Source organism: Mirounga angustirostris, unplaced genomic scaffold, assembly GCF_029215605.1.
Source record: "Mirounga angustirostris isolate CCGP_5_RB_7025 unplaced genomic scaffold, mMirAng1.0.hap1 SCAF_3, whole genome shotgun sequence".
NCBI lineage: Eukaryota > Metazoa > Chordata > Mammalia > Carnivora > Phocidae > Mirounga > Mirounga angustirostris.
In genome coordinates, this window is record NW_026991711.1 from 32,599,918 (window position 1) to 32,627,917 (window position 28,000).

A 28,000-nucleotide genomic window follows, 5' to 3' on the forward strand; every position below is an offset into this window, starting at 1 on the left:
TTGCTTGCGTTAAAAACTGCCGCTAGGGGTCCAGGTTATTCAAGGGAGTTAGGATATCAGGTGTGTTTCTAATTGCTTGCCCTCCTGTGGTCAAGAATGCCTCATGTAGCCCCCTTTTAATAATTGCGTGGTCCATGGGTGATAGCTCACTTTGGAGTGACTCATGCATACACTGGACACTACCCAATAATTTGGATAATCTGATTTAAGATTATGAATTGGTATAATCGAGTTTTCTCTTATAGGAAAAAATTTAAGCTAGCTTTTTTTTTTAAAAAAAGATTTATTTATTTGAGAGAGAGAGAAAGCTCGTGTGCCTGCATGTGAGTTGGGGGAGGGGCAGAGGGGGAGAGAGAGGGTGAGAGAAAGAGAGAGAGAAAATCTCCAGCTGACTCCCTGCTGAGCATAGAGCTCAGTCACTGAGGTGGATCACAGGATCCTGAGATCACGACCCGAGTTGAAATCAAGAGTTGGACACCCAACTGACTGAGCCACCCAGGCACCCCATAAATTAGCTTTTATGAAATGACAGATGTACAAAAATTATGTAAATCATAAGCTGTGCCTCAGTTAATTTTCACAGCTGGACATATTGATGTATCTACCACCAAGATAGAAAATTAAAACATTACCAACCCAGAAGTCTCCTTTGTATTTTTATCTAGTCATTAGTACCCTCCAAATATAAGCACTACTTTGACTCCTGTCACCATTAATTAGTTTTATCTTTTTGAATTTTATATAAATGGAATCATTCTGGACGTCCCATTGTAACTTATTAAAAACGGTTTAATTTTATTCTACACTGTGTTATGAATTTTATTTTTCATGTTCATCACTTCTCATTGCTGTATATCATTATTTGACTATGCCACAGTGTATCCATTCTATTGTTGATGGACATTTGGGTTGTATATATTTTTAGCTATTACACATAGGTCTGCTGTGATCTTCTTGTATATGTACTTTGTGAATATATATATACTTAATTATGTTGGGTATATATCTAGGGATAGATAGTGGAATTACTGGGTCATTAGATATGTATATGTTCAACTTTAGAGGACTGACAGTTTTCCAAATTATTTATATAGGTTACCCTTACACCATCAGTATATGAGACTTTTAGTTCTTCCACATCATCACTAGAACTTGGTACTATCAGTGTTGTTAATTTAATTTATTGATTTTTTTTTTTTTTTGAGAGATAGTAAGCATGTGCACGAGTCGGGGGTAGAGGGGGAGGGAGAGAGAGAATCTTAAGCATGCCCTGCACCCAGCATAGAGCCCAATGTGGAGCTTGATCTCATAACCCAGATCATGACCTGAGCTGAAATAAAAAGTCGGACGCTTAACTGACAGAGCCACCCAGGCTCCCCAGTATTGTTAATTTTAGACATTCTGTTGAATTTGCAGTGGTATCTCATTGTGGTTGAGTTTACATTTTCATGATGACCAAAGAGGCTGAGAACATTGTCATGTGTTTATTGGCCATTTTCATAGAATCCCTTTTCAAATTGCTCATTTTTTTCTTTTCAAATTGTCTACTCATTTTTTTCTTTTGGGTTTTCTATATTTTTTTATTGATTTGTAGAAGTTCTGTATATATTCTGGATACTGATATTCTGTCACATGTATTGCAATTATCTTCTGTCTATATACAAGTTGCCTTAACATTCTCTTTATGATGTATTGTGATGAAGAGAAGTTCTTGATTTTAATATTATTCATTTATTAGTCTACCACTTATGATTAGTGCTTTTGGTGTCCTGTTTGTGGAATCTCTGCCCCTCATAAGATTATGAAGATTTTCTTGTTTATTGTTTCTAGGAACTTTATTATTTTACCTTTCATATTTACGGCTATATTTATCTGGAGTAGATTTTTGTGTATGTTGTGCGGTGTAGGGGTCAAAATTCACATTTTTTCCTAATATGGCATTCTTTTGACTGAGCATCACTTATTGACAAAGCCATCTTTTCCTAATTGCGGGACAGTACCACCTTTATCTCAGTTGGGTGACCAATTATATGTGAGTTTATTGATCAGTTTATCTAGACTTATGTATCAATTCAAAAATATTTTAATTATTTAGAACTTTATAAGCCTTGAAATATGAAAATACAAGTCCCTTAACTTTGTCCTTTTTCTTTAAGATCACCTTGGCTATTCTTATTTCTTTACATGTTAATTTAAAATTTGGAAACTGTTTACAGTACACATACACAGGCACACACAGACACACACAGACACACACACAAATACATAGCCCTGGGATTTTGATTGGGCTTTTATTGATTGGTTTTTAAATTGATCTGTAGAAATCAATTTAAGGAGAATTTACATTTTTTTATTATTATTATGTTTTAAAGATTTTATTTGAGTGAGAGAGAGCACGAGAGGAGGGAGGGGCAGAAGGAGAGGGAGAAGCAGACTACCTGCTGAGCAGGGAGCCTGATGATGCTGGGCTCCATCCCAGCACCCTGGGATCATGACCTGAGCTGAAGACAGTTGCTTAACTGACTCAGCCACTGAGGCACCCATAGGAGAATTTACATTTTAATATTGAGTTTTCCCACCCATGGACATGGTATATCCTTCCTTTTTTTAAGGACTTCTTTAATTTCTCTCAATAATGTTTTGTTTTTTTCAGGGTGGATGAACATCTTTTATTAAGGTTATTTTTTGGTGTTTAATTCTTTAGTGTTATAAATTTTATTGGCTTTTGAATTTATTGTTATAGTTGTTTTTTTTGCTGGTATATTGAGTTTTGCATATTGACCATGCTAAATTCATATGTTAATTTTGTGACTGTAGAGTCTTTGGATTTTCTAATACAATCATTCCATGAATAATAATTCTGTGAATATTCACAGTTTTACTTTTTATTATCTTTATTTTTGAAAATGAGTCTTCATGATACTGGCTGAAACCTACAGCATAAGTTGAATTGAGGTAGTGGTAATAAATACCCTTTTTCTGATTGCAGTGGGGAAAGCTTTACCATTTCACCATTAAATGTGATGCTGGTGGTAGATTTTAAAATATAGCTACTCTACAAAAAAAAAAATAGCTACTCTACAACAAGTTAATGCAGTTGTCTTTTTTTACATCTATGGTTGATTTTTATTTTTTTTTTTTAAGATTTATTTTTAGAGAGAGAGAGACAGTGAGCACGAATTGAGGGAGGGAAAGAGGGAGAGAATCTCAAGCAAACTCCCCATTGAGTGTGGAGCCTGACATTGGGCTCCATCTTGGGACTCTGAGATTATGACCTGAGTCAAAATCAAGAGTCAGATGCTTGACTGACTGAGCCACCCAGGTGCCCCTAAGGTTGATTGTTTAAAAATGATTACTATGAAAAAAATAATTAAAAAAAAAAGAACTTATATTCAACTTGGAAAAAAAAATGATTACTATGTGTTCATTTTATCAAATGCTTTTTTGTGTTTATGTGAAGAGGTGACAGTGCTAGAAATTTGCCTGTTGGGAGTGATGAGAATCCTCCCAGAGGAAGGAGAAGAAACTTCAGCTTCTCCTTAAAGGTCATGGTCATCAACAGGGGTCCAGACATTGCAATTTATAAATGATAAATTCTTGAAACCAGGAGTAACATGAAATATTATAAATATTTGTCTGTTTGTAATGTGCACTGGAAAGAGCAGAGGCTAATAGATTAACAAAAATCCAGACTTGTTAAATGAGGGCTAAGGATGCTGAGGTGGTGAAGGAAGATTATAGAAGTGAATCAGAAGAGGTTTTAGGAGGCATAAATATGACTGTTATAATATGTATTAGAAAAGAATCTTCAAATTGATTCAAAGACAAGGTTCCAGTGTCTGGATGTTAATGGTTTTCACAGACTGCAATGGGAAACTGGGCAAAGGATTTTTTTGGGGTAAAATAATGACTTCAGTTTGGGGTGCTGGTAAGTAAGGCTTTTTCCCCATGGCAAGATGGTAAGCCATTTGCATGTAAGGGAGCTATCATGGCTGCAAATCTCCAGTGTCTATCACAATTCCAGACATGATAAGACTATCTGGATAAAAATCATAATCTAAATGTTTGTTAGATTATTCAGTGATAATCTATGTGGGAAAACGTAGAGTGAGATTTAGGTGGGAAATTAGGTTTAGAGATATTTATTTGGGAGATAAGAATTGAATATCTGGTAGCTGAACTTCCGAAGAGATCAAACAGAGAGAGAAAGCACATCTTAAAACCAACGAGAATTTTGGAAGATCCCCCTCTATATGTCATAAAGCATTTTATGAACCTTAAAGTTGAAGCATATTGAAGTTGGAGGTTTATGAGTGAAAATAAAAGAAATGTCATTATATAAGTAAGCAACCAGCAGCCCTCAAGATGAAGGAAATGACTATGTCTTAGACAAAGTTTTGCATCCAGAAAGGTCTCCAGATAAGTGTGTGGCTTGTTCTTGTGTGACACTTGTGTTCATTTAGATGTTGGTTGAATGCTGTTTTCAAATTAAAGTTGAACTACAGATTTGTTCATGTACTTCATAGCGCTATTCTTGATGACTCTAGCAAGTTGTCATCTACTTGGTCCTCATGAACAAAAATGCAATTATTTTCATCCTCTATACCATGGCTTTTTGCAGAGATGAAGTATGTGTCAAACCACAACACCTGGTATCTACTGTTCCCCAGATTTGCCAATGCTTTTTTAGCAGGCTCAGTGCTTTCCCAAATAGCAGCATGCCGCCTCCAACCTTTTTTTAGTCTTAAAATATATGATATGTGACGTCTTCTTCATTTTTGAATCCCTAGTGATTGAGAAGATTATTTTATAAATGAGAGAATTAATAACAGTACATATGATTAGGTAGGGACTTTATAGTTCCTTTATATTATATATTTCTTTTTATTTTAATGACAGTTTAGAAAATTAACTGGTTGAAAGCATGAGTTATTTCTGCTTAGATTTATTTATGGGGTAAACTTTATTATTTGGTTAATTTATTGAGATTGTTTAGTATTCTGTTCATGTTTAGTATTTTCAGAGCCAGAAAAGACTCCATAATTTAGTTGAATTTAAATACTCTGAGCTGATGGAAACATATTTAGCCAAAGTTAGGATAAATTAATTTTCAAATTAAGTATTTTAATAGCTGTTTGGGGTAATGGACTCAAGCTCAGTTCAGAAATACTCCTTTGAAATGTATTTTCAGAATTGGCTGGTTTATATTGAATTCATTATCAGAGAATACAGGTTATTTCTGATGTGAAAAGTTAAGTTTTTTTTTGTATCTGTGCATATGGTTAGGTCATTGGTGAGGAAAAGGGAGAAAGGATTTTTATTACATTAATCTTGGGTTTCATGTAGACAATTGTACAGAAATTCCAAAATCTTAAGATCTCTAAAAACTTAAATGAGTTAATGAAAGTGTTACTTTCTAATTAGGGAAAAACTTTTAAAACATTGGCTTTATTGTAGTATTGGACAAGATTTCAAATGACCTCAGTTTTGGAATATATTTTCCTTTTCTTTCATTGGAGAAGGGTCTGAGATTATGCCTTTAATTCAGAAATAACTCATTTTAGTCTGTTTAAAGGAAGATACCCAAACTGTCTTGTTTCAGTTGGCTTGCTTATATATTTTCCACAAATAGACATGCCTTTGCATGCAGAATAATACCAAGATTATTTATAAGAATCATCATAGCAGGATACAGGGGTGGCTCAGTGGGTTAAGCAGCTGCCTTCGGTTTGGGTCTTAATCTCAGGGTCCTGGGTTTGAGCCCTGCATTGGGCTCCCTGCTCAGCGGGAAGCCTGCTTCTCCCTCTCCTACTCCCCCTGCTTGTGTTCCCTCTCTCGCCGTGTCTCTCTCTCTCTGGCAAATAAATAAAATCTTAAAAAAAAAAAAAAAAAAAAAGTAACACTGATGAATCACAGACCTGTAGCCCTGAAACAAATAATACAGTATATGTTAATTAAAAAAGAACCAAAAAAAAAGAAATCATAGCATACTACTTAAAATCATAAAGACTAGATCCGGACTGCCTATTTTAAAATCCTGCTTTTGCTGCTTATTGGGCAAGTTACTTAACTTCTTTGTGTTTCCACATCTGTAAAATGAGAAGAATAATACCACCTACCTCACATGGCTGTGAGGACTATCCAAGTAGAGTAGTTAGTAGAAGAGTTCCTAGCATGTGTAAGGCTGTGCATTTGCTGATGCTGCAACCACTCTTCCTCCTCCTCTTCTAACTACTGAGAATTAACACCACTCTACTCAGACAACGGAATGAATTCAGTTCTGTGTCCAGCAGCTTTCCCTCATTGTATCTCCCAAGAGGTATTTAGTCGCCTGTGGGCATAAAGTTAGAGGATTTAAAGGCCTGTCTTTTAAAAATAAGATGTTTTTTGAATGATTCCATATTTAAATTAAAAGGTAAAAATACATTCCCCATGCATATTGGGGAAAAATACCTCTGAGCACTGAAGCTGCTTACTTGCGATAATTATTTGATAGTTATTTCCCTTGTGAACATTTCTTAACTATTCGGGTAGAGATTAATCCATATTTATTTATAGAACTAATTCTAGTTCTAGTATTTTAGTTTTCTGTATGTCTCCAAATAGGATTTTAAGCCTGTGTTTGGCCAGTTTTTATTTTGAGATATCTTTCAATATGCTTTTGATGCTCCTTGGCTGCCACTATCACTTTTCAAAATTATTTTAATCTAATGGAGTATTTAAAAAAAAAAAGATAAACTTGCTCATATAACTTACATACACTTCAGGAGTATTTCTCTAGTCAGAGTTTTTAACTAGTGCTTGGCGGTGTGTGTGTGTGCGCGCTCATGTATGTAGTATCTGGGGGTATTTTCATTGATTCATATTTGAATAATATTTTGAAACATTTCACGTATGAAGGTTGGGAATGTCTGAAATATCTTAAATCATGGAACGTAACAAAGTTTGTGAGAAAGGTCTTCTACAGTCAGTGTTTCATAGAATTAGCTTTTTATTTTATTTTATTATGTTAATCACCATACATTACATCATTAGTTTTTGATGTCGTGTTCCACGATTCATCGTTTGCGTCTAACACCCAGTGCTCCATTCAGTACGTGCTCTCTTTAATACCCACCACCAGGCTAACCCATCCTCCCACCCCCCTCCCCTCTAGAACCGTCAGTTTGTTTCTCAGAGTCCACAGTCTCTCATGGTTCGTCTCCCTCTCTGATCTACCCCCCTTCATTTTTCCCTTCCTACTATCTTCTTCTTTTTTTAACATATAATGTATTATTTGTTTCAGAGGTACAGGTCTGTGATTCAACAGTCTTACACAATTCACAGATGTGAACTGTAGAATTAGCTTCTTTAAGTCACTTTAGTGTTCCTGATGGAGCACACCTAATGTGAATCCCTTTATACTGTAAGACCGCATACCTAAGACACTAGAAGTCACACTTTTAGGATTGTTTTTATTATTTACTTGAAACAAATCCTCTTTCTACATTATAGACTTCTTTTCCATGTTAGAGCCCCTCTTTAGGTGGCATGCTCTGGCTAGTGTAAATATACCAGTTCCCAGGATGCTGTGTGTGTGTGTGTGTGTGTGTGTGGTATACTACTTAGTAAATTATACCTGTTTGTACATATATATGTGACTGTTCTGAGACTCAGATTTATATGTACTGATTCCCTAGTGAATACCTTGTCCCTGAAATACCTCTTCTTCCCCACTTTTCAAGACTCAACTTTGTTTCACCTCCTCTGTGAAGCCTCAGTGGGTTCCCTCAACTTCCCACTCTGCTTTGTTCTTCACCAGAGTTCCTATGGTGTTATTGAGGATGTGACTTGATATAGGCTAGAGAATATGGACTTTGGTCACAGTTATTTTTATTGTAAAATGTGGGTATTGAATCCTAGGTCACATGCTTTGTACACGAATTTATTAAATAATACAAGCAGCTAGTCAGTGTTAAACATATGGTAAATATTCAATAGATGGTAGCTGTTATTATAATTATTTTACTTATTTATATTTGTCTCGCCTTTGTGAGCTTCTTTAAATCAGGTAGTGTGGCATATGATTTTTAATGTCCTCAGTTCCTGGCATATAGGTGATTCATGGATGAATTAACAGAATATATATATACCATGTAAGAAGTATCACGATTATAAATCAGCAGACCTTCATCATCTGCTAGCAATTACTTGGATTATATTTGCTTTGACTCCCAGTTTCCATATTTTTCCAGTGTTTAAAGGAGTCTTTGATCCTTGTAAACAAGAATCAACTTAATATATCATTTGTCATTCTCAAGAAATAGTATTTTGATTTTCTGGTATTATTTAGTCATGAGAGAAACATATGGTTAAGCAAGCCATTTGATGGTCTACTAATTTGCTCATCATTGAGAAATACTAATTGATAATGTATTTATTATGACAGCTTGCTATCTGTGGTGGGCCAGATTATGAGCTACGTAGGGTAATGATTGTGATGTCTGAATGCACACACTGGATTGATGAGTTCAGCTGGACAAAACTATTGTTCAGTAAGGCATTCGGCAACCCATAAGACATTCATTAAAAATATCAAATAAATCCTCTTTTTCTGTATCATTATATCAAAATGTCAGTAAAACAAATCTATTAAGCTCTTTGATCCATCCTTCAAATTCTATTTTAAAATCCGCCTATGTTAAAATTCCTCTGGGTTCAGATATTTGAAGAGATTGAACATAAAAAGTACCCTAAAAATATCTCGTTTGATATTTTCTAATTATTGTTAAATATTTTGAGATTGCAAATTTCATTTAAATGTCAGCTGTAATTAAATGTGTGCCATTTGTTTTTCCACTAAGGTTTTGCAGTTTGATGGAATGTTTTCCCCTACAATTTAATAAATATTTGTTTTATTTCACATGAATTAATTCAAAATTGGATAAGAGCAACATATTGTAATCAACTATTGTTGTGATGGACTAGAAAATAAATTTACTCCCTAAGCAAACTGTTTACTATGCATTTGAATGGAATTTATCTTGCTTAGTATTGGCAAGTTAAACATAGAAGGCAATAATTAATAGGAAAGCCAAATATGTATCTGCATACTGAATAAGGCAACTTATTTTTCTTGACTATGTCATAGATCTTTAGTGTATAAAATTTGTATAATTACCCCATAATATATATGCCTCGCTATGTGCAGACAACACTCACTGAAGTGAAATAGTAGAGGAATTCTTAGGCTTGTGTGAATTATGCATTTTTAATTGGTATCAACTGTGTGTTGATCATGATTTTATTTTCAGTTGTTTTCAAAACCGAAAGCTTGCTTTTTAATGTATAAATCACACAACCACATTATACTTGCATAAAATGCTAGGAAGTGAACTGGCACCCTATTATTTCATTTCTCCCACCAGCCCCTTAGAAACTCCACAGAGATTTTTAGTATCTTTAGCATGATGGTTAAAAACACAGCCCAATAGAAAAGATTGAGAGAAAGTTGTCAGTGTTCTTCATATGGGAATGCAAACGTGTGTGGCCAAGTTACTTTTGGCAGAATGTAGTGTTATATGCCGTAGTTTCCTGTGAGAGTACAAATCGCACATGCTCATATTTGTGTTGTAATCTAAATCACATAAATTAGACATATGAAGACAAAATTTAATCATCTTGTCAGTCCTTTGCAATACAAATCAGATTTTTGACTGTGCAGTCCCGATAAAATGGCAATTACACTTGAATATGAGCATAGCATAAATTACTTTTCAAACCATTGTATTGAGCACAATATATGTAAAAGAAATGCTTAATTCATTTGCTATGGTTACTTTCTTTTAAAGGTTTATTTGTTCTCTGTCTGCATAGAATGATGCAGTGTAATGGTAGCTGAAAACAGATTAAGAGAGTAATTAATTTCCACATCAGTGTGCTTTTGCTTTACCTCCTCCCTCTGAAAATGGGCTGTTTATTCAGTGAACTCTGTTCTTAAATGTTTGCTCAAGCTTCGGGGCGTACCTTACTCCAAGTGAGACCTTAATTTTTAAAGTTTGCTCTTTGCTAATAGTGAAAAATTCCTGGGTGGAAGCATAATTTCAGAGAAACGTAAAGCTGGAAATAGGGAAGAACATTTTTATAAAGGAGAATTTTCAATTGATTTCTGTGTAACTAATCGAATTCCATAGGGATTATTATTGAATTTTTGGTTATTTAGGACCTGAAATCCCGTCTCCTATTTCTGTTAGCATCATTGAATTCTCTTAGTGGAGGAATTGGAGACACTGTACTGTGAGAGCCCAGGGGGGTCATCCTGTCGTCTGTCCCAGGACCTTCCTGTAAAAAACACACAACCCGGGTTGACAGTAGTCTTGAGGAAGTGTAACTTGGATTCAAGTAGGTCATTGTTTGTTCCTAGTTCTCAGGAAAGTTTTAGTGGAAATAGGAGTTTGGGTGCTTGACTATAAATGTAAGGAGTAGGGTTGGGACTGACATTTGTTGAATAGCTAATATGTGCCAGAGTGTGTGGCGAGTACATTATACCTTCTCCTTTTCAATGTTCGTAGTTGCCTCCCCCCAACGAGATTTTATTTATTTAGTTGAGAGAGCACGCACGCGAGCACAAGCAGGGGGTGGGAGGAGGGAGAAGCAGACTCCCCACTGAGCAGGGAGCCCACTGGACCTGGGGCTCCATCCCAGGACCCTAGGATCATGACCTGTGCCAAGGGCAGATGCTTAACTGACTGAGCCACCCATGTGTCCCATGATACAATATTAATAAATGAGGAACAAGGGCACGCAAAAGTTAAACCGCTTGCCTTAAGTCACATTATTGCCAAGTGTTAATGCTGGTGTTCATTCTGTTTGGTATTCATGTTCAGATCTTTTCCCAACATGAGAAAGCACAGTCTTTCCCAGATGGAGCGGACCATGTCGTTAATTCATGTGAGATCCTGAAATTGTGGGTATAGAAGAGTTCTTGGTGTTTGTATATCATCACCTGAATTGCCTGATGAGTCAAAGAAAAGGGGTGGAACTTTGTGCTTTAGTTTTTGTCTCAAGGAAGGGAGGTAGTGCTAGAAAGTAGGTGTGTATGTAATTATAAAATATATCCAGGAAATAATCTATCTTGAAGGTTTTTGTATTTTCTTTTTTAATTCATCAGGTCTTTGCTATGATGGTCTTGTGTTAATAAATTTAATGGAAATTGGATTACTTATTATAAAGATACTGCTTTCTCTGTGGACTCTACCTACCCTAGTTGAAGCGATAGAATTCTGTTAAAACTTTGAGAATTCATGAGATATAAAGAATAATGATCACTCTTTAATTACAAATCATGAAAATTATATGTATTTCATATGTAGACATTACTTAGAATGTAGAACCATATTCCCAGAATGGAAAATAACAAACTGTCTTTTCCTATTTGTGGTGAGAGGCGTCTCTAAAATTGGATATTCGTATAGACCTAAATTGCTGACTACTTATGGCCTATGTTAAAAAAGAGTATCTGAAGACTAGTTTGCTTCTCTATAGAAAATGATGTTTGTGCCACGGAAATCCGTGTATCTTTTCTCAGCAGTAAGACGTCTCATGCTGTACAAGTTCAGAAGAGATACGGTAGGTGTCACCTGTCACCTAGCAACAAGCTCACTGCTTTGTGTCTTCAGCGTCTCTTTTCATTTTAAGTCAAAATAGCTATGAAAATGTAGCACTTAGATATGCATTTATCTCCAGAAATATTTAGATTAACCTTCAAATATTTTTAGTTCCCAAGATAACTCACTGCGACAGATAAAACAGAAATAACTTTAAATGAAAAAAGGCAACTTATAGATCAAAAACCTTGATGCATAGCAAGGCCAAGATGGATCTGTTATATAATATTGACGACTTAAATTCACAAAGCCTGCCTGTCGGGTTCCCTAATCGGCTTTAAAAGTTATATGAATATGTATGTAAACGTTTATTACCTGATTTTTTTTTTTATCAGCCCTTGAAAACACAGGATCACAACTAATGAAGCAGTGATTTGTGAAACTGAATCTAGAAGACAGAATTCCAAATGGAATTGCTGTACAATTTACCAGAATTCAATTTACTTGAAACAGAGCAACTAAATTACCTTTGGGCAGAGAGTGGAATACCCTGACTAGTCAGGTGTCTATAAACACCTCTAAAAGGTTTCTCTTTCTCTGTTTAAAGACACATAAAAGGGATTTTCAGAGGAACTAGTAACAAGTGTACTTATGGGTCCTGAAGTACGGTGAATGTATTAAACACTCACCTTTAGAGATGGAGAGCATAATGGATCATTTAAAATGTGATGAAGAGCCAGCAGCTTGTTACTACAGGGTAATGATGTAGTGCCCTGAAGTGTAACTCCTTCTTCATTAAGGTGGGTAGCAGCCACATGCATTCTGGCCAAGGTCAGTTCTCTTGTCCAGGGTACTAGGAGATGTTATGGGAGAAAACAAGAGTTAGAAAGGAACAGAATTTAGAAGATGATTGATTCTCTATTGCTACAATTTCTCCAGACTCACTGTTTAAACAGGAGTATTTACTAATGGTTCTAGGCATCAATATTTTTGTTTAAAAATCAATCTGAACTTCTTTCCAAAATGTAATATTTTGTGCCTTTTCTTATTTCTCACATTGTGTGTGTGTGTGTGTGTGTGTGTGTGTGTGTGTGTGTGTGTGTGTTGAAATAAGTGACCAACCCTTTGCTTTTTCTTTACCTGACAATTGAGAATCATTTTTGGAACCAGGAAAGTAAGCATCAAAACCATGTATGATGAATTTTTGATGAGGACAATGGCCTTTAAAACTTCTGTGCTTTGAGAAAATTTACTGGATAATTTTACAAACCTATTTGGCAGACTTGAGCAATCTTTTAATTAGGAAATTGATGAGATATTAACTGTTGCTGGAAATGTGCCATTTTCCTATTTTATATCATGGCTTGACTTTGATGGGGGTTTGGGGAACAGCACAAAGGCCCCTTAGCATGAATAAAGTAGAGATTTGTCTATTTTGTGGCCTCAATTTTGGGAAACCCTGTTGTTTTCTTGCTTAATATCTGGACCACTGATTAAATGAGAATTCCTATGTGAATGACAGCACAGATTGCTGCATAGACATGACTTCAGTTAGGGTAGGTGGGGTAGATAGAACAAGTTATTTCTGTTACCACTGATTCTGTGGAGAAGGAAATTGGGACTCAGAGAGGTTGAATGAATTGTTTCAGGTCCAATGGCCAGTGGGAGACCGGCGAGATGAGGGATCGGTCTTCTCAGCTCTAAACTGTGTCTTCATTTGCGTTACTTAAAATATGAGGTGCTGGAGGGGAGCTGCAGAACAAGAGATGAGCTTGCACACTCTTTGAGGAGCGTGAATTGAATGGAAAACAAAAGTTAGCATTATACCAGGCTCTTGTCAGGCGTAAAACATACAGAGGTATACATTGAAGTTGTAGGTGGTTGCAGAGATAAACCACAAAGAACCATGTTCACATGTGGAGCTCTAAGGAGTTTTACAAGGACCCTGACATTATCTAACTAGTTACCTTGGGTACGAAATTAATCTCTGATCATCATTGTCAAATGGATCTTAAAATAGTTCATGTACTCAAGTCACAGAACTGCTTTCAGTACAAATTACATCACTAGGCTACTTTGTAAGTCCCCAAATGGTGTCAAAATGTGGGATATTGTGTTAGGTATTGTTCACATAATTTAATGTTTTAGTCAGCAGATTAATTTTATCTAAAAATACAAATTCAATAATGGAGGCCCTAGTTACTTGGATAAGAAAAATCCACATGATGGATAGAAACATGAGTTTATTTTGTTTTTCTTCTGTTTGTCATTACTAGCTTCATTTGCTCATTTGACAAACATTTATTGATCCCCCTGAAATGTGTGAGGTAATGTGCTGTGTTTCGGGAAATAAAGAAGCACTATGTTAGCAGTGCTTCCTTTTCTGTGGGGAGTATAAATTGGTGTAGGATGTTTAAAAAGATATTTTGAAAAACCAGGAAAAAAGTTCCTATTGTTTTGATTCGGTGATTATACTTCTATAACTATATTCTAAGGCAGTAATTAAAGGTGCAGACTTAGAGCAGCTAAGTATAGTAGATGAGGGTGCCCGGCTGGCGGGTGAATGGTGGTGAAAATCTACCACGGGCTCTGCTTGCTAGGCCCTCCCTCCTGATTGGAACCTCTCTGTGTCTGCCCAGAGAAGGTGTCCTTTCTACCTGCACAAAGGCATCATCCAGGCTAGCAGAGGCCCCGGCATATACAAGATTTACATAGAAGGATGTTTAAGTGTTATCGTGGTAGCACAAAATCGTAAACTATTAGACAAAAATTAGGGAGTAAATGTATCCCTACAGTAGAGGGTTATGAATTTTGGATTAAGCATTAGGAAGTTGAAATTCATGTGAAAATGGCCAGGATATATCAAAGTGTGGGGGGAAAAAAAAACCTTACAGAATTGGAATGTAAGATTGAAGCCAGTTTTTGACGTACCTAGTACATTCTGCTAGGTTGGAACTGATCGATTTAGATATATTTTGAAGGCTAGAAAGGACAAGATGTGTTTGATAAGAACATGGTGTTTTAGATGACTTTTAATTCTTTCAAGGGATACCATATTATGGTTTCCCATTTACATTACATATAATGTAAAATAGAATAATTACACTCTGAATTTCCAGGAAGTTTTCTAGTTTGCCACTGTAATATTAAAATATTATTAAAATGTTTTTTTTTAAAGATTTTATTCATTTGAGAGAGAGACAGAGAGCATGAGGAAGGGAGAGAGGCAGAGGGAGAAACTAACTCCCTGCTGAGCTGGGAGCCGGATGTGGAGCTTGATCCTAGGACCCTGGGATCACGACCTGAACTGAAGGCAGACGCTTAACCATCTGAGCCGCCTAGGTACCCCAAAATATTATTAAAATGTTACAGGGGCGCCTGGGTGGCTCAGATGATTAAGCGTCTGCCTTCGGCTCGGGTCATGATCCCAGGGTCCTGGGATCGAGTCCCGCATCGGGCTCCCTGCTAGGCGGGGAGCCTGCTTCTTCCTCTGCCTCTGCCTCTCTCTCTCTCTCTGACTCTCATGAATAATAAATAAATAAATAAATAAATAAATAAATAAATAAATAAATAAAAACATTACATTTATATTGCTTTTCTAGTAGCATTTCTAGTAGTAAAGGCTATAGTATATATTAGATGCATTTTGAGACATAAATGTATGTATTTTTATATATAAATATTATATAGAGAGAGAGAGAAGTGGAGAGGAAGAAAGGAGGGGGCAAAGGGGAAGAGAGAGAGAGAGAGGAGAAATTGGTTAATTGATTAAAACTGGAACAAAATTAAAGGGCAGTCCCCCTGCCCATGGAACTTGTGAGTTGTGCTCGGTTTCATTTATGGCCCTATGAGCGAGTGAACCCTTTTTCTGTTCAAACGTGTGGAGATACATGCAGAGGAAACTCGTCCCGATGCTGCAGTGGTGAGCCGCCAGCACGAGCCACCCACACAGAGTGGGTGCTGCTAAGAACGCCAAGGCATGTCCCCTCTTGAGTGTAATTCCGAATGAAAAAACAAAATCAATTATGCCTACTAAGCTGGCTTAACTGAATGCCAAAGAAAATTTGCCTCATGAAAAGGGAATTCTGAAGCAAGTTGCATAATGCTGAATGAAAATAAACAGGAGGACTTTCAAATGATTTATTGTAATCAGAACTCTCTAATCCAGCAATATTTAATTATATTTGGTGAGATCCAAATGGTCCTGGGGATATGGCAGCTTTTGAGAAGTGGCATGTATCAGATTAATTTTTTGAAAGTTACTTGGGGGTGGGGGGTGCCTGGGTGGCTCAGTCGGTTAAGCATCCTACTGGACTCTTGGTTTATTGAGGCTCAGGTCATGATCTCAAGGTCGTGAGATTGAGTCCCAGGTGGTGGGCTCTGCACTCAGCGAGGAGTCTGCTTGGGGATTCTCTCCCTCTGCTCCCCCCACCCCGCACGCGCTCTCTCTTTCTCTGTCTCTCAAATAAATAAATCTTTAAAAAATATATAAAAAGTTACTTGGGTATTGATCAACATGGAGGCACCGAAAAGTATTCATATTAATTATGCTGCATATTTGTATCAGATGTAAAGAGGTAAAAAAAAAAAGATCATTTCCTCTGGAAAACAGCATTACTTTAAAAATCCCTTGGTTGCTAAGAATAAGGGAGCCAAGTGCTCCAGTAGGAATATTTGTGACTTTTATATATTAAATTTACTTTTAAACCAATTTCTGCCATTTATCCTCCCCTTTGTCTCTCTGGTCTTTTTCTTCCCTCCCTCGACTCTCTTTATCCAGATCTTCATTATCTTGTGCTCAGGAGCTGTCCTAGTTGGAGATCATACTTCTGTTCCCTCATTTCTCCACTTTGCCCTTTAGTGGCTGGTAAAGAGCAAGCAAAAAACAAATAACTAATGAAAAAAATATTCTTTGGCTGTTGTGTTTATTATGTCATTCTACTAATCAAGAGCCTGAAGAATTGCAGAATTAAGTTGTTCACCCCCAATGGAAGAATGTCATCAACATGGGGAACTTTTTCTCATCATTTGTTTTTGTGTGTGTTTCTTGCAGGATCAATGTGACTCTAGAGACAAATGGATGAATGAATATCCATATGAAGAGGAAAACAATAAAGGTCGGTTAGTCAAATTTTATAACTAGAGTGAAAAATCTTAGGTTGAACATTACTTTGGGGCTGTTATTCTCATTAGAGCACTTATGTGTCTGAGTATGGGACAGAGGTCGATACTTTGATACATACATCTATCTGTAAAGTGTAATTTTTAAATTTTAAACCTTAAATATGAAGAGATTTATAAGGAAGGAACCCTTTTTTTGTGCAAGTTTAGCTGTCATCAGTTTCTAGAACTTAAGCTGGAATTAAAGAATCAGTTTGTTGATGAATATTGAGAACTGGAAGACCACTGGATGCAGCTGATCACTGGGACAGAGAAAAACAAAAGAAGCCAGATTTTGTGTACATATGTGTTAGTTCCTAGTCGTAATCCTGACACCAGCAGCACATGGCACAGGGTTGCTGTCATATGCTGTCTTCTTTGCTCCAGCTGTGTCATCTTTCCTCAGAGGAGCGGGATGACTATGAAGGGGTTTTCACTTTGGTTTTTCACGGATAGGTACCCCTCTAAATTAGAGGGGACAAAAAATCTTGTGAATTTCAACAGTAATCAAATGCTGGCTATCACTTTATGTGTGGCAGTTATTTATTTCAGCTTTTCTCCTACTCTGTACTGGTTATGATATAAAAAGGCGCCTGGGTGGCTCTGTTGTTAAGCGTCTGCCTTCGGCTCAGTTCGTGATCCCAGGGTCCTGCTCCGCTGGAAGCCTGCTTCTCCCTCTCCCACTCCCCCTGCTTGTGTTCCTGCTCTGGCTATGTCTCTCTTTGTCAAATAAATAAATATTTTTAAAAAAATCATAAGCAATACAAAGAGAATTACAATATGTTAAACTATCTCCTTCCTAAGATTTTTCACACTTTGCAGGTCTGGTCCGCAGATATGTGCCTCATAACTCTTGCGTAGCTGCGTACCACCTGCTGTTTCGTATTTTCCTTCCCACACTGCTCCTGCTACTGTCAAGTAAATGTACATCATGCTGTGTCTTCTTCTGCCAGCCTACCTTCGCAGTTGCTTACAGATGACTTTCCAGGTTATATCTTTCATTTAACATTGCCTTCTTCCCTCATCATTGCTAAAATTGCTCCTTTCTAATATTTGTATCTGGAAGATTTTCAGACCTCTAGAGGGAGTATTGATTCACACATGAAACAAGGGAGACTTGGGGGTGTATGGTAATGTTCTTTCTCTTGACCCCAGTATTGCCTACGTGGGAACATTTGCTTTGTGAAGATTAATTGTACTGTGTATTTTTTTTTTTAAGATCGTATTTATTTATTTGGGAGAGAAAGAAAGCATCTGAGAAAGAAAGAGAGCATGCAGGAGCGTGGGGAGGGGCAGAGGGAGAAATAGACACCCCGCTGAGCAGGGAGCCTGATGCAGTACTCAATTCCAGGATCCTGGGATCATGCCCCGAGCTGAAGGCAGACACTTGGCCGACTGAGCCACCCAGGCACCCCTATACTGTGTATTTTTATGTGGATCAGTGAGGTGCTATTAAACTGGCTTTGGGTGGTGGGGCGGGGAGGTCCAATCTGTAATGCTTGTCAATTCCCATGGTGTAAATACTCTCATCATGGTTCGTTTCAGTGATTTAACACCTAGCTTGCAGGGATCCTTAAAATTTAACAATTGGCACTCATGAGCTGGGGATGAGCTAGCACCAGCACAGCACTGATAATTTCATTCATAAAGTGAAGTTAAACGGTATTATGGACTCCCTAAGGCAAAGGTAATAAATTTAAATTTTCCTGGCTCGTCCCTATGTAAATATGGAAACCTTCACTCATTATCATGCAAAATATGTTTAGCCCTTATATATGATGTTGGTATTATTACTTTATGTTTTCATTCAGTTGTTATTAAAATTTTTATGTTTGAGTGGATCAGTATTAACTTTGTGAGTTTATTTATTTTGACGGTGTCATTGTTCTGTAACTAATTTTATGACAACTGAAGATAATGGCAAAGAGAATCATTGTGTTACTACTTACCCCGAGGAAAAACTCTGAAAATATTATCTTGATTGACTATAATATATGTGATTCATTCTAAATGATTGTGCCCCCTAGCTTATAGAAGTCTCAGAAGTCTGTGTGGAGGAAGGAGCAGTGACTATTTCACTTAATGTGTTTGGCCTGAAGAATTATTTTTATCTTATTGCTGTTTTTCATATTTTTGGTCTGTATTTTCAGCTATAGATGCCTTAGAACAGAGAATACATTGGTGCTTCTTTTTAAGCCTGCTCGAATCAGATGCTGTTAGTTTTAACAATGCTGATTCAGGGAGAAAATTGCAGAGCTTGAAAATTTATCTTTTCTATATTTTAAGTATATTGACAAGGTCACTATTAAGATGAAGTTTTAAAATGTCAGCAGTGGAAGCAACATTCCCACTGTCTACATAATTGAAAAGACATTTGAATATGGCTTTTAAAACTATTTAGTATGTTTCCAGTTTGCCACTGGTGATAAAATCTTGCCAAGAGCCACAGAATATCATGCTGTGCCTTTCTGCTTAGGTTCGAATATTTAAATGGCCTAAATAGCATTTGCAGAATTCCTTTTGTGGCCACACCAAGAGTCTCACTTCTGGGATCTGTCTTCATCTTCTCTTTGAAAAGAGCTGTATTTGCATTAAGTCCTTTCCTTTAGTCAAGTTTTAAGTTCTTTTATTCAATTTCATTGCACTTGATTTTGTCCCTTTATGTTCTGCCATTAGAAAACATCAAATAAATTCAGAAAAGAGCCCATCCTCCATTATTTTCTCTTCCCAAATATTGGCATAAAATATGGCATATATGCTCTCAAATGTATTTCACCAGTTGCTGTCTTGTGAATGAAGTGGCTTGTTTGGGGACCTGGCTCCCCAAACCTGGCTTTGCTCCATCTGTTTTCCAGCCGCTTCAGGGTATGTTTACCAAGTGCTTCTCAGCTGCTGGTTTAGAGCAGGTGTCCAAAACGTATGCATGCATATACATTAGCCCGGCTTATCAGAGTTCACATTAAAACTTCTGCTCTGGGACTACCTCTGATGAACAGCTGCTTAAACCATCTAGCATCAGCAGTGGATGACTTTTACTTCTTGTAGTTGGAAACCATAAGGACAACAGCAGGCTTTGCTGAAAAAAATCTTTAATTTCCAAGAAAAGAGTTTATAGCATAGTGATGGGCATATATAGTGTGGTTGCTTTAAAGTTCTTTTCCATGAAGTTCCAAGGCTCTTTCCTCACACAGGATAGAAAGAATCGCAGCAACCTAGCCTTTCTTCCATTTTGAACTGAGTAGGTATAGTTGCTCGGAAAACCCCAGGGTAATGTAAGTAAAACATGGTCAGCGCTGGGCTACTGTGCATTTATGTAGAGTAGTTGCTTGGACGGTAAACATGGACTAGAACAAACAAACAGAAAACCCCAGAAAAACAAGTCTTGGCTCTGTAATGATCTGTCTGTATGATCATGGACCAGTGACTTCTTTTCTGAATTTTAATTTTCTCAGCTGCATACTGGAACTAATAACACCTGTCCTACCTATTTCAAGAGTTGTTTTTGGGGAAGGGAAGTATGACATATTCGTGAAAATGATTTAAAGCACAGAACTCTAAATGTGAGCATGGTACTGATACTATTATTTTTATAGCTTAAGAGAGAGGTTCATGACTTTGTTGTATGACTTCACATCATAAAGTCAAACATTTTCAGAATTGGAAGCACCCTGACAGATCACTAACTCTAACATGTGCTTCGTGTATGACAACTTTCTAGAAGAGTTGGTTGGTTACATCAGCCTTATATTAAGTGCTCTTTGGAATTTCCTACTGTGTGGCACAATTCATCCTATTGTCAGGCATATATAATTATATTACAAGTTCATCCTCGTATTGAGCCAAATCAGTAGATTTGATAATGATGGAAACTAGTAGGTATATCACATATTTATTAAAATATCATCCTGAATTAGGTCACTCTCCCATCAAGTCATTTCACCTTTGGGTGTCTAATTTCTCTTATTTGGGAAACGAGAACAAAATGATATACAGGGATCTGAGAAATATGCAATTATTAAAGTAGAATAATGGCTTTATTATTTGAAAAGATGATGTATTGCTCATTTTTAAAACATTAAAGCATGCACCATCACCACCCCGTCTCACAACTTTTAACATTTGGTGAACATTATTTACAACATCTCTGTGTGTGAATATACAGGTAAATAGAGATGGTTTTACAGAAAATATCATATTTATACTTTGTATTTCTAATGAGTTATTTTTCATTTTGCTTCCAATATATCACGGAAGAAATAGAAAGTGAACTTAAACTGAAGGAATTTATTAATTTCAAATTAATGTCCTTTTAACCAGTGTGATGCTACTTCTTGACAAACAAAAAGACTCTTAAATATAGAGAACAAACTGGTGTTTGCCAGAGGGAAGGTGTCTGGGAGGATGGGTGAAATAGATGAAGGGCATTAAGAGGTACAAATTTTCAGTGATAAAATACGTAAGTCCCAGAGATGAAAAGTATAGCATAGAGAATATAGTCAGTAATATTCTAATAACATTGTATAGTGACAAATGGTGACTCTGCTTTTTGTGGTGAGCAATGAGTCAAGAAGGAATTGTCAAATCACTGTGTGGTATGCCTGAAACTAATATAACATTGTATATCAACTATACTTCAATTAAAAAAAAGACTTAAGTGGAAAAAAAAATCCTTTGAGTTCTGGTAACTTTTTGTTTTAACAAATTTAACTTCAAAATAGCATCTTTTGAGTTTTTGCTACGGAAGATGGGAAAATTGGTGACATTTCTTTCTGAATCCCTTTTCCCTCTTCTTGTTTTACCATCAAGATTAAGGTTATTGCCAGTGATTTCTTTATTATTTGTGATTATGAACCATAATTATCAAAGCTTTAGTTTGATATCAAAGTTTAGTCTTAATTCTTATTTTTGTGAGAAATATGGAACCACTGCTTTACTGCTCTCTGGCGTTTGGTGTCACTGTGAAGACGGAAGCAAACTGATCTACTTTTTCTTGTTTTGCTTTTTGTTCAGATGTCTGTGGACTATTTTTAGTTTGCTAGAAAGTTCAGTAACTTCATCGATTATGTCTTGGTTTTTATGATTCTGTATCGGTTTTTCCTGGATCCTGTCATTAAACTCTGAGAAGTAGAGTCTGTATTTATGTCTTCAGATTTTTAAATCATATTTAAAGTATATTTTCTTTTTGTTTTGTTCTCTTCTTTAGTAACCCTGAAAATATATCTAATGTTTCTCCTTGGTTTTTCACATCTGTAGTCTTCATCTTTAACTTTTTGATTTCACTTACTGTGTTTTCCCATTAAGCATTTTTTCTCTCTGTGTTTTCAATCAAATTCAGCATTATTTTTCATTTCCCCAAGTGGCTTCTTAAACAGTATTTCTGTAGTATTTCAGAGTTCTGTCAGCTTATTTTCATCAGTTTCAGTTAACTTGTCTTTTAATCATTTGAACCCTTGTACTTCTTCCTTGAATATTTTTTTTTTTTTGAAGAAAGGCCCTTTTGTTCATAATTTTTTTTTTTTTTTTTAGTTTATGAAGCGTTATTTATGCCCAAATGCTTCATGTGTTTCCTTGGGTAATTCGTCCTCCTATGTTTGTTCCTCACTAGCCTATTCCTTACATTTCTCTTGCTATTTGCTGCTTTTTTGCACAGTTCTCTTGTGGCCTGTGGTTATTACCCATCCTTGAATGGGGCCAGTATTGGCTAGTAATTGCCAGTATTGCAGGGAGTGCTGTGGACAGGGGCACCACTGGTTTGGGTATGAGCTAGATGAGTCCAAAATCTTTGACTTGAGCTAGTTATTTCAAATACTTTCTAAGTAGAGCTGTCCTTTCCAGCATCTTCCTCATTTCCATTATACAGTAAAGGACTCTTGAGATAAAGGCTTCTGACTCCCTTCACCTCTCAGGTGGACCCCCTTGATGACTGAGCTGGACTCTAAAAAATGCTGTGTCTGGACGCATGCTCTTCTACTGTCACTGTCTCTGCTTTCACTGGGTAGACCTTTCATAACTGCGATTATTACTTTTCGGAAATTCTGTGTTTTGCTTAAGGTCTGAGGAGGTATATGTCAGCTCCCAGCGGCCTCCCAGATTTCACAGTCTTTGACAGATATGTTTTATTTGGCAGTATGGGTTTCTGGCTGTGTTTGCTTCCACAGAAGATGGAGGGTTTTGTTGTTGGGTTGTTTTTTTTTTTTTTCTTTTTCTTTTTTCTAAATTTGCTTTGAAAGTTTTCAGTGAGTTTTAAAGGAAGGGTATAAAAATTCCTGAACATTGCTGTTTTCAATAAGTAAGATTTTAGATTTATTTAAGACTACTTAAATTGAGCCTGCTGAGCCTGCTGTGGAGTTGGAGAGCTTGGCTCTGTGCTCGGGCCCCCTGGTTTTTAATTATGGCTCTGCTAGGGCTTCCCCTGGCTTCTGTATCTCCTTGTCATGTCTGTGATGTGGAAACCAGGATGATGATGCCTACTCTATAAAAAAATTGCCATGGAGGTTAAATGAGAAAAAATGCTAAAGCATTTGCATATTGTCTGGCAGTCACTAAGTGCTCATTAAAATAGCCATTTTTATTATTTTAAGCCATGTTAATTGAGTTCAGAATGTAGTCAGTTTAGCTTTAGGAAAATTTGCTACTCAGACCAAATAGTATTTGTATATGTTTTTTTCCCTTTGACTGAAGATATGCTGGGATGTACCAGCATGCCTGGGGGTACTGGGTGTCCTACTTAATATGTCAGCTTCTGGTTTTAGGATTTGACTGAGGACTTCCACATTTTTCCTTTGTGTTGATAAGGAATTCTTGAAGATACTGGATATGCTGTGGTAGTTGGTTCACAAATGTCAACACCTTCTCTCATATTAATCAGGGTTCTCCAGAGAAAGAGAACTGACAAAATGTATATATATCCTGTATGATATATATGATTTATTATAAGGAATGGGCTCATGTGATTATGGAGACTGAGAAGTCCTATCATCTGCCAACTACAAGCTGGAGACCCAGGAAATCAAGTGGTACAATTTTGGTCCAAGTTCAAAGACCTGAGAACCAGGGAGCTGATGGTGTAAATCCAAGGACAGGAGAAGACTGTTGTCCCAGCTTAAGCAGGCAAGGACTGGCTCCTCCCTTCCTTCACTTTTTGTTTTATTCAGGTCCTCAACAGATTGGGTGATACCCACCCACTTTGGGGAGGGCGGTCTACTTACTGGTCTCCCAATTCGAATGCTAATCTCATCCAGACACACCCTTACAGACACACCAAGAAATAATGTTTAATGTGGGCACCCTGTGGCGCAGTGAGGTTGACACAAAATTAATCATCACACCTACCCTGCAGTGTGATGAATCCAGCAATCCTATATTTAGGATTTATTATTTTTTAGACACAGGGCTACAAAGACAAATTAAATTTAGACCCTGACCTCAAGTCTTCATCATCTCAGGGACAGGCAAAATAAGTTACTACAATTTGGTGTGATTAATAGTATAATATATTTAATGAAACCGAAAGAGTTCGTGTGGGCCACAATATGAAATGACATTTGACCTGGGCCTTGAATGATCATGTCATGTTGACTAGAAGAAATGGGAACAAACAGGAAAAGTTACGATCTTTTGTTTACAAAAATCTTAGTAGATACGAACCATATTTTCTTTTCTTTGGCTGAGCATTAAAGGGCTCTGCAAAATTTCCTCTTGGAGTTAATGGTAAATGTGATATTCAGTGATATCATTAAATATTTCAGCCAGAATCTATTGAGGCTCATTTATGTGTCCAAATGATTTTCTCTCTCCTTCCCCTCCCTCCCTCTCTTGCTCACATGCTTTCATGCTTTCTCTGCCTTGCTCACACATTTTCCTTCTCTGTACATTTGATTATAGTGGTTCTTCTGCTAAGCTTTATGTCCTTCTATTTAGAGTACATTATCAAAGTCATTTATATAATATATTTTACCAGAACATTTCAAGAGTGGTCATAAAAATGATATGAGCATCTTTTAAACATGACCATTTTTGTTAAGCAGTGTTGATTTAATGAGACTATTATAGTATTAAAGCAACATAGTAATTGATTATTAGAAACATTTATGGAAGTATATCTATATGGTTAATTTTATATTATTAACACCTGTACACTAAAAAAAAAAAAAATAATAACCTCCTTTCCCTCTCCCAAGCTGATGTTAGCTAAGAATTAATTTCTTACTGTTCTCTAAAGGGACTTTTAATAAAATCATGAATAATTATTGACTCAACAATGAGTGGAGTTCTTTATCTTATACATAATCTAGTCCTTCAGCATATCTTGCAGCCTAATGGAAGTAGGACTCAGAAATATTCCAAGTGAACGATGAGTTGATTATTAACATTTGACATGCTTTGTTTTTCAGTACTAGTTTTGGTACCAAATTCTGTATCAGTCATGATTTGATGAGAGAAGTGGAACCATGGGAATGGTAGAGAATATGGAATTTATGATCAGGATTTGACCTCATCCAGTTGTAGGAGCTAGTTAAGCAAGTTACGAATGGCTGTTGGCTTCCGTATATTTGGTGTTAGGCCTGAAGTCAGCAGGGCAGGAAGGAAGGATGAGCAGGAAGTTCCGTGGAGCAATGGCACCCTGGAAACTGCGAGGATGAGCCAATCTCCACACACATTCTTCGCTGCTGGCAAGCTTCCAGTTTTGGGGATGCTGAGGACTGGAGGAGAAACTGGCACCCCAGTTTGCTTTAAACACATCATGGCCTGGGAATCGGATGAGCTGCTGGGGAGGTCCTGTGGGAGCTGCAGGCAAGGGGGTGGACTTGTCCCTGCCTCAGCCAGGTGCACCAGCTCACCGGTGGTGACAGTGTATGTGAGCTGTGCCTGCATCTGGAGCTCTGCATTGACCTTTGAGTGTGAAACAGATGTGACCACTGTCTCACCTATTCCTTCCGCATCTTCCCAGAATGTCCCGAATCACCCAGGGACTGAGGGATTATGTGGGGAAGCCAGTGCTGGGAGATGCACATTGAGCTCAGCGAAGTTGGGACAGTACCTAGCCACTGATCCCACATTGCTGGCTCTCTCCCTTCTCACCTGCAGCTCTTCTTCCTCACTCTGCCCTCCACCTGAGTACTGCCGATCATATACCTTTTGAGCTCTGCACTCTTATCTTGATCCTACTGGTCCTGTCTGAGGACCTGCCGCCCTGCCCGTGGGACTCAGCCTTGTCTTGGAGATGAAGGCCCGCACAGACAAGACTCCTCTGCTCTGGTAAACCACCTGCCTGGGCCCACTGTTCTCCAGGTCTGCTCCTCTGTTGAGAAATTACAGGATCATTTGTGGCCTTGTGTGGTCCTTGACACAGTTGTTGGTATCCCTGGTGGTGGAGACTCTACTAGACCTTGACCATCCTTCCATAATGCCATACATTGATTGGGCTCAGGCCAGGGCCACATTGGCTGCAGGGAGCTGCAGTTGAGAACACAGGAAAGACAAAACATAGCACAAGGAAAAGGGGGATTCTGATTTGGTGGAAATGTGAGTTGACTTGACATTGGGGGCTTAGCCAAGTAGTGAAAACTGGAGCAGGATTGTGAGTGTGAGTGATCTGAAGAGTTGGTATTCAGTGTATGAATTAAAACTATCAGGTACAGCAGTAGGTTAGAGGTTAGGTGGGCAGGCAGTAGCTGGGGGTGACCAGCTCTGGGGGATGGTTAATAAGGAGGTGGGTGTTCATGCAGACTGGGGTTCATGACCCAGGAGGTGCTAATACAGGAGGGGGATCCAGTGTGGGTTGTTGAGGGCAAAGGGCTACCCCATGGCACTTCCAAAGTAGAAGCATGCTGGCTTTAGAAAGGTGGTGCCCCAGGCAGCTTCTCTGCAACACGGCTGGCATGGCAAAGTGGTGTTTATCTCACATGTCAACTCTCATATCTTGGGAGGGTTTCCTGGAGGTCGGTGTTGAGCCCTGGTACAGGACTAGCAAATCCTGAACAAGGGGACTTCCTGGGGGCAAAGATAAAGGAGCAGGTGATGAGATGAGTGAAGGCAGAGAACTAGCCTCTTACTGGATTCAGAGAGAAAAAGAAAAGCTTTTCAAAACAACCTGGCTTAAAATTCCTAGAATTTTGTCTATAACCCCAGAAAGGCTTTGACTCGAATTTGTGATTTGGAGTAAATTCAGAAGTAGAATTCTAATCAGAGAATAGGAACAATTAGATTGCTGAATAAGATCAATTACTTGTGGAACAGACCTGTTACACATTTATGCTGTGTGTGTGTGTGTGTGTGTGAGAGAGAGAGAGAGAAAGTGGGGGGTGGGGGTTGTTTCTAGTTTATGGGCAAATGCTTGCTAGATTTTTCTGAGTTTCAATAAAAAATTTTATTTTAATCATCCAATTACTTGTAAACTAATTGCAAATATAATTCCCATTCCTCAACCGTCAGGATCCTATGAATTAAGACACTTTACCTGGTTATTCCCTTCCTTGATTCCATTCTTTCCAGTGGTGACAACTTCTCCTGGGGGTTAATGTTGACAAATTGTAGATACAAAGGACACAAAACCTTATCGGTAGAATGTATCATACTGATGCTTGTGAATTCTTCTCTTCTTCATGATACACTGATCTAAAAAGGAGAAAATGGTGGAAAGATGTGGGAGTGTGTATGCTGGCCAGATTGGTTATTTCTGTCGGTGACAACCTTTATCAGTCTCTGGACTACTGAGGTGCTTGTGTAAGGTTGCACAGCGGTTGGTAGCAAAGCTGCATCCATCTAATCTCTGTTTTGTAACATTTATTTGTATGTCATTTTTTTTTTAAGATTTTATTTATTTATTTGACAGACAGAGACACAGCGAGAGAGGGAACACAAGCAGGGGGAGTGGGAGAGGGAGAAGCAGGCTTCCCGCGGAGCAGGGAGCCCGATGCGGGGCTCGATCCCAGGACCCTGGGATCATGACCTGAGCCGAAGGCAGACCCTTAACGGCTGAGCCACCCAGGCGCCCCTATTTGTATGTCATTTTTAAAAGTGCCACTTAAAGTGGAAGGCCCTAGTAGAGAAATGATCGTGGAGATGGCCCTTGTGAAGTGTGGGTGGAAGGGGGACTGATTACAGGTTAGAGGATGGTAAGCAGCATTTTATTTGCAAGCAATTAAATGACAGGTTGATAGTCTAAGTTCTTCTGGTTCCATACCAGGACTTCAATGCATCTTAAATGCTCACTTGTCTAACTTGGTATTTACTACAGCCCCACTTTACCTCTC

General features: G+C 37.6%; 1 protein-coding gene across 6 annotated transcripts in view; it reads left to right on the forward strand.

Annotated features, from left to right (window-relative positions):
* KLF12 (KLF transcription factor 12) overlaps window positions 1–28,000 on the forward strand; it is a 522,975-nt gene that overhangs the window by 121,718 nt on the left and 373,257 nt on the right. For all 6 annotated transcript variants that reach the window (XR_010409973.1, XM_064585999.1, XM_064586001.1 and 3 more), the window contains exon 2: window positions 16,639–16,702. Coding sequence is in view for 5 of the 6 variants with exons in the window: in XM_064585999.1 (XP_064442069.1) it covers window positions 16,670–16,702 (33 nt within the window). In the remaining variant the exon portion in view is untranslated. The remainder of the gene's footprint in view (window positions 1–16,638; window positions 16,703–28,000) is intronic.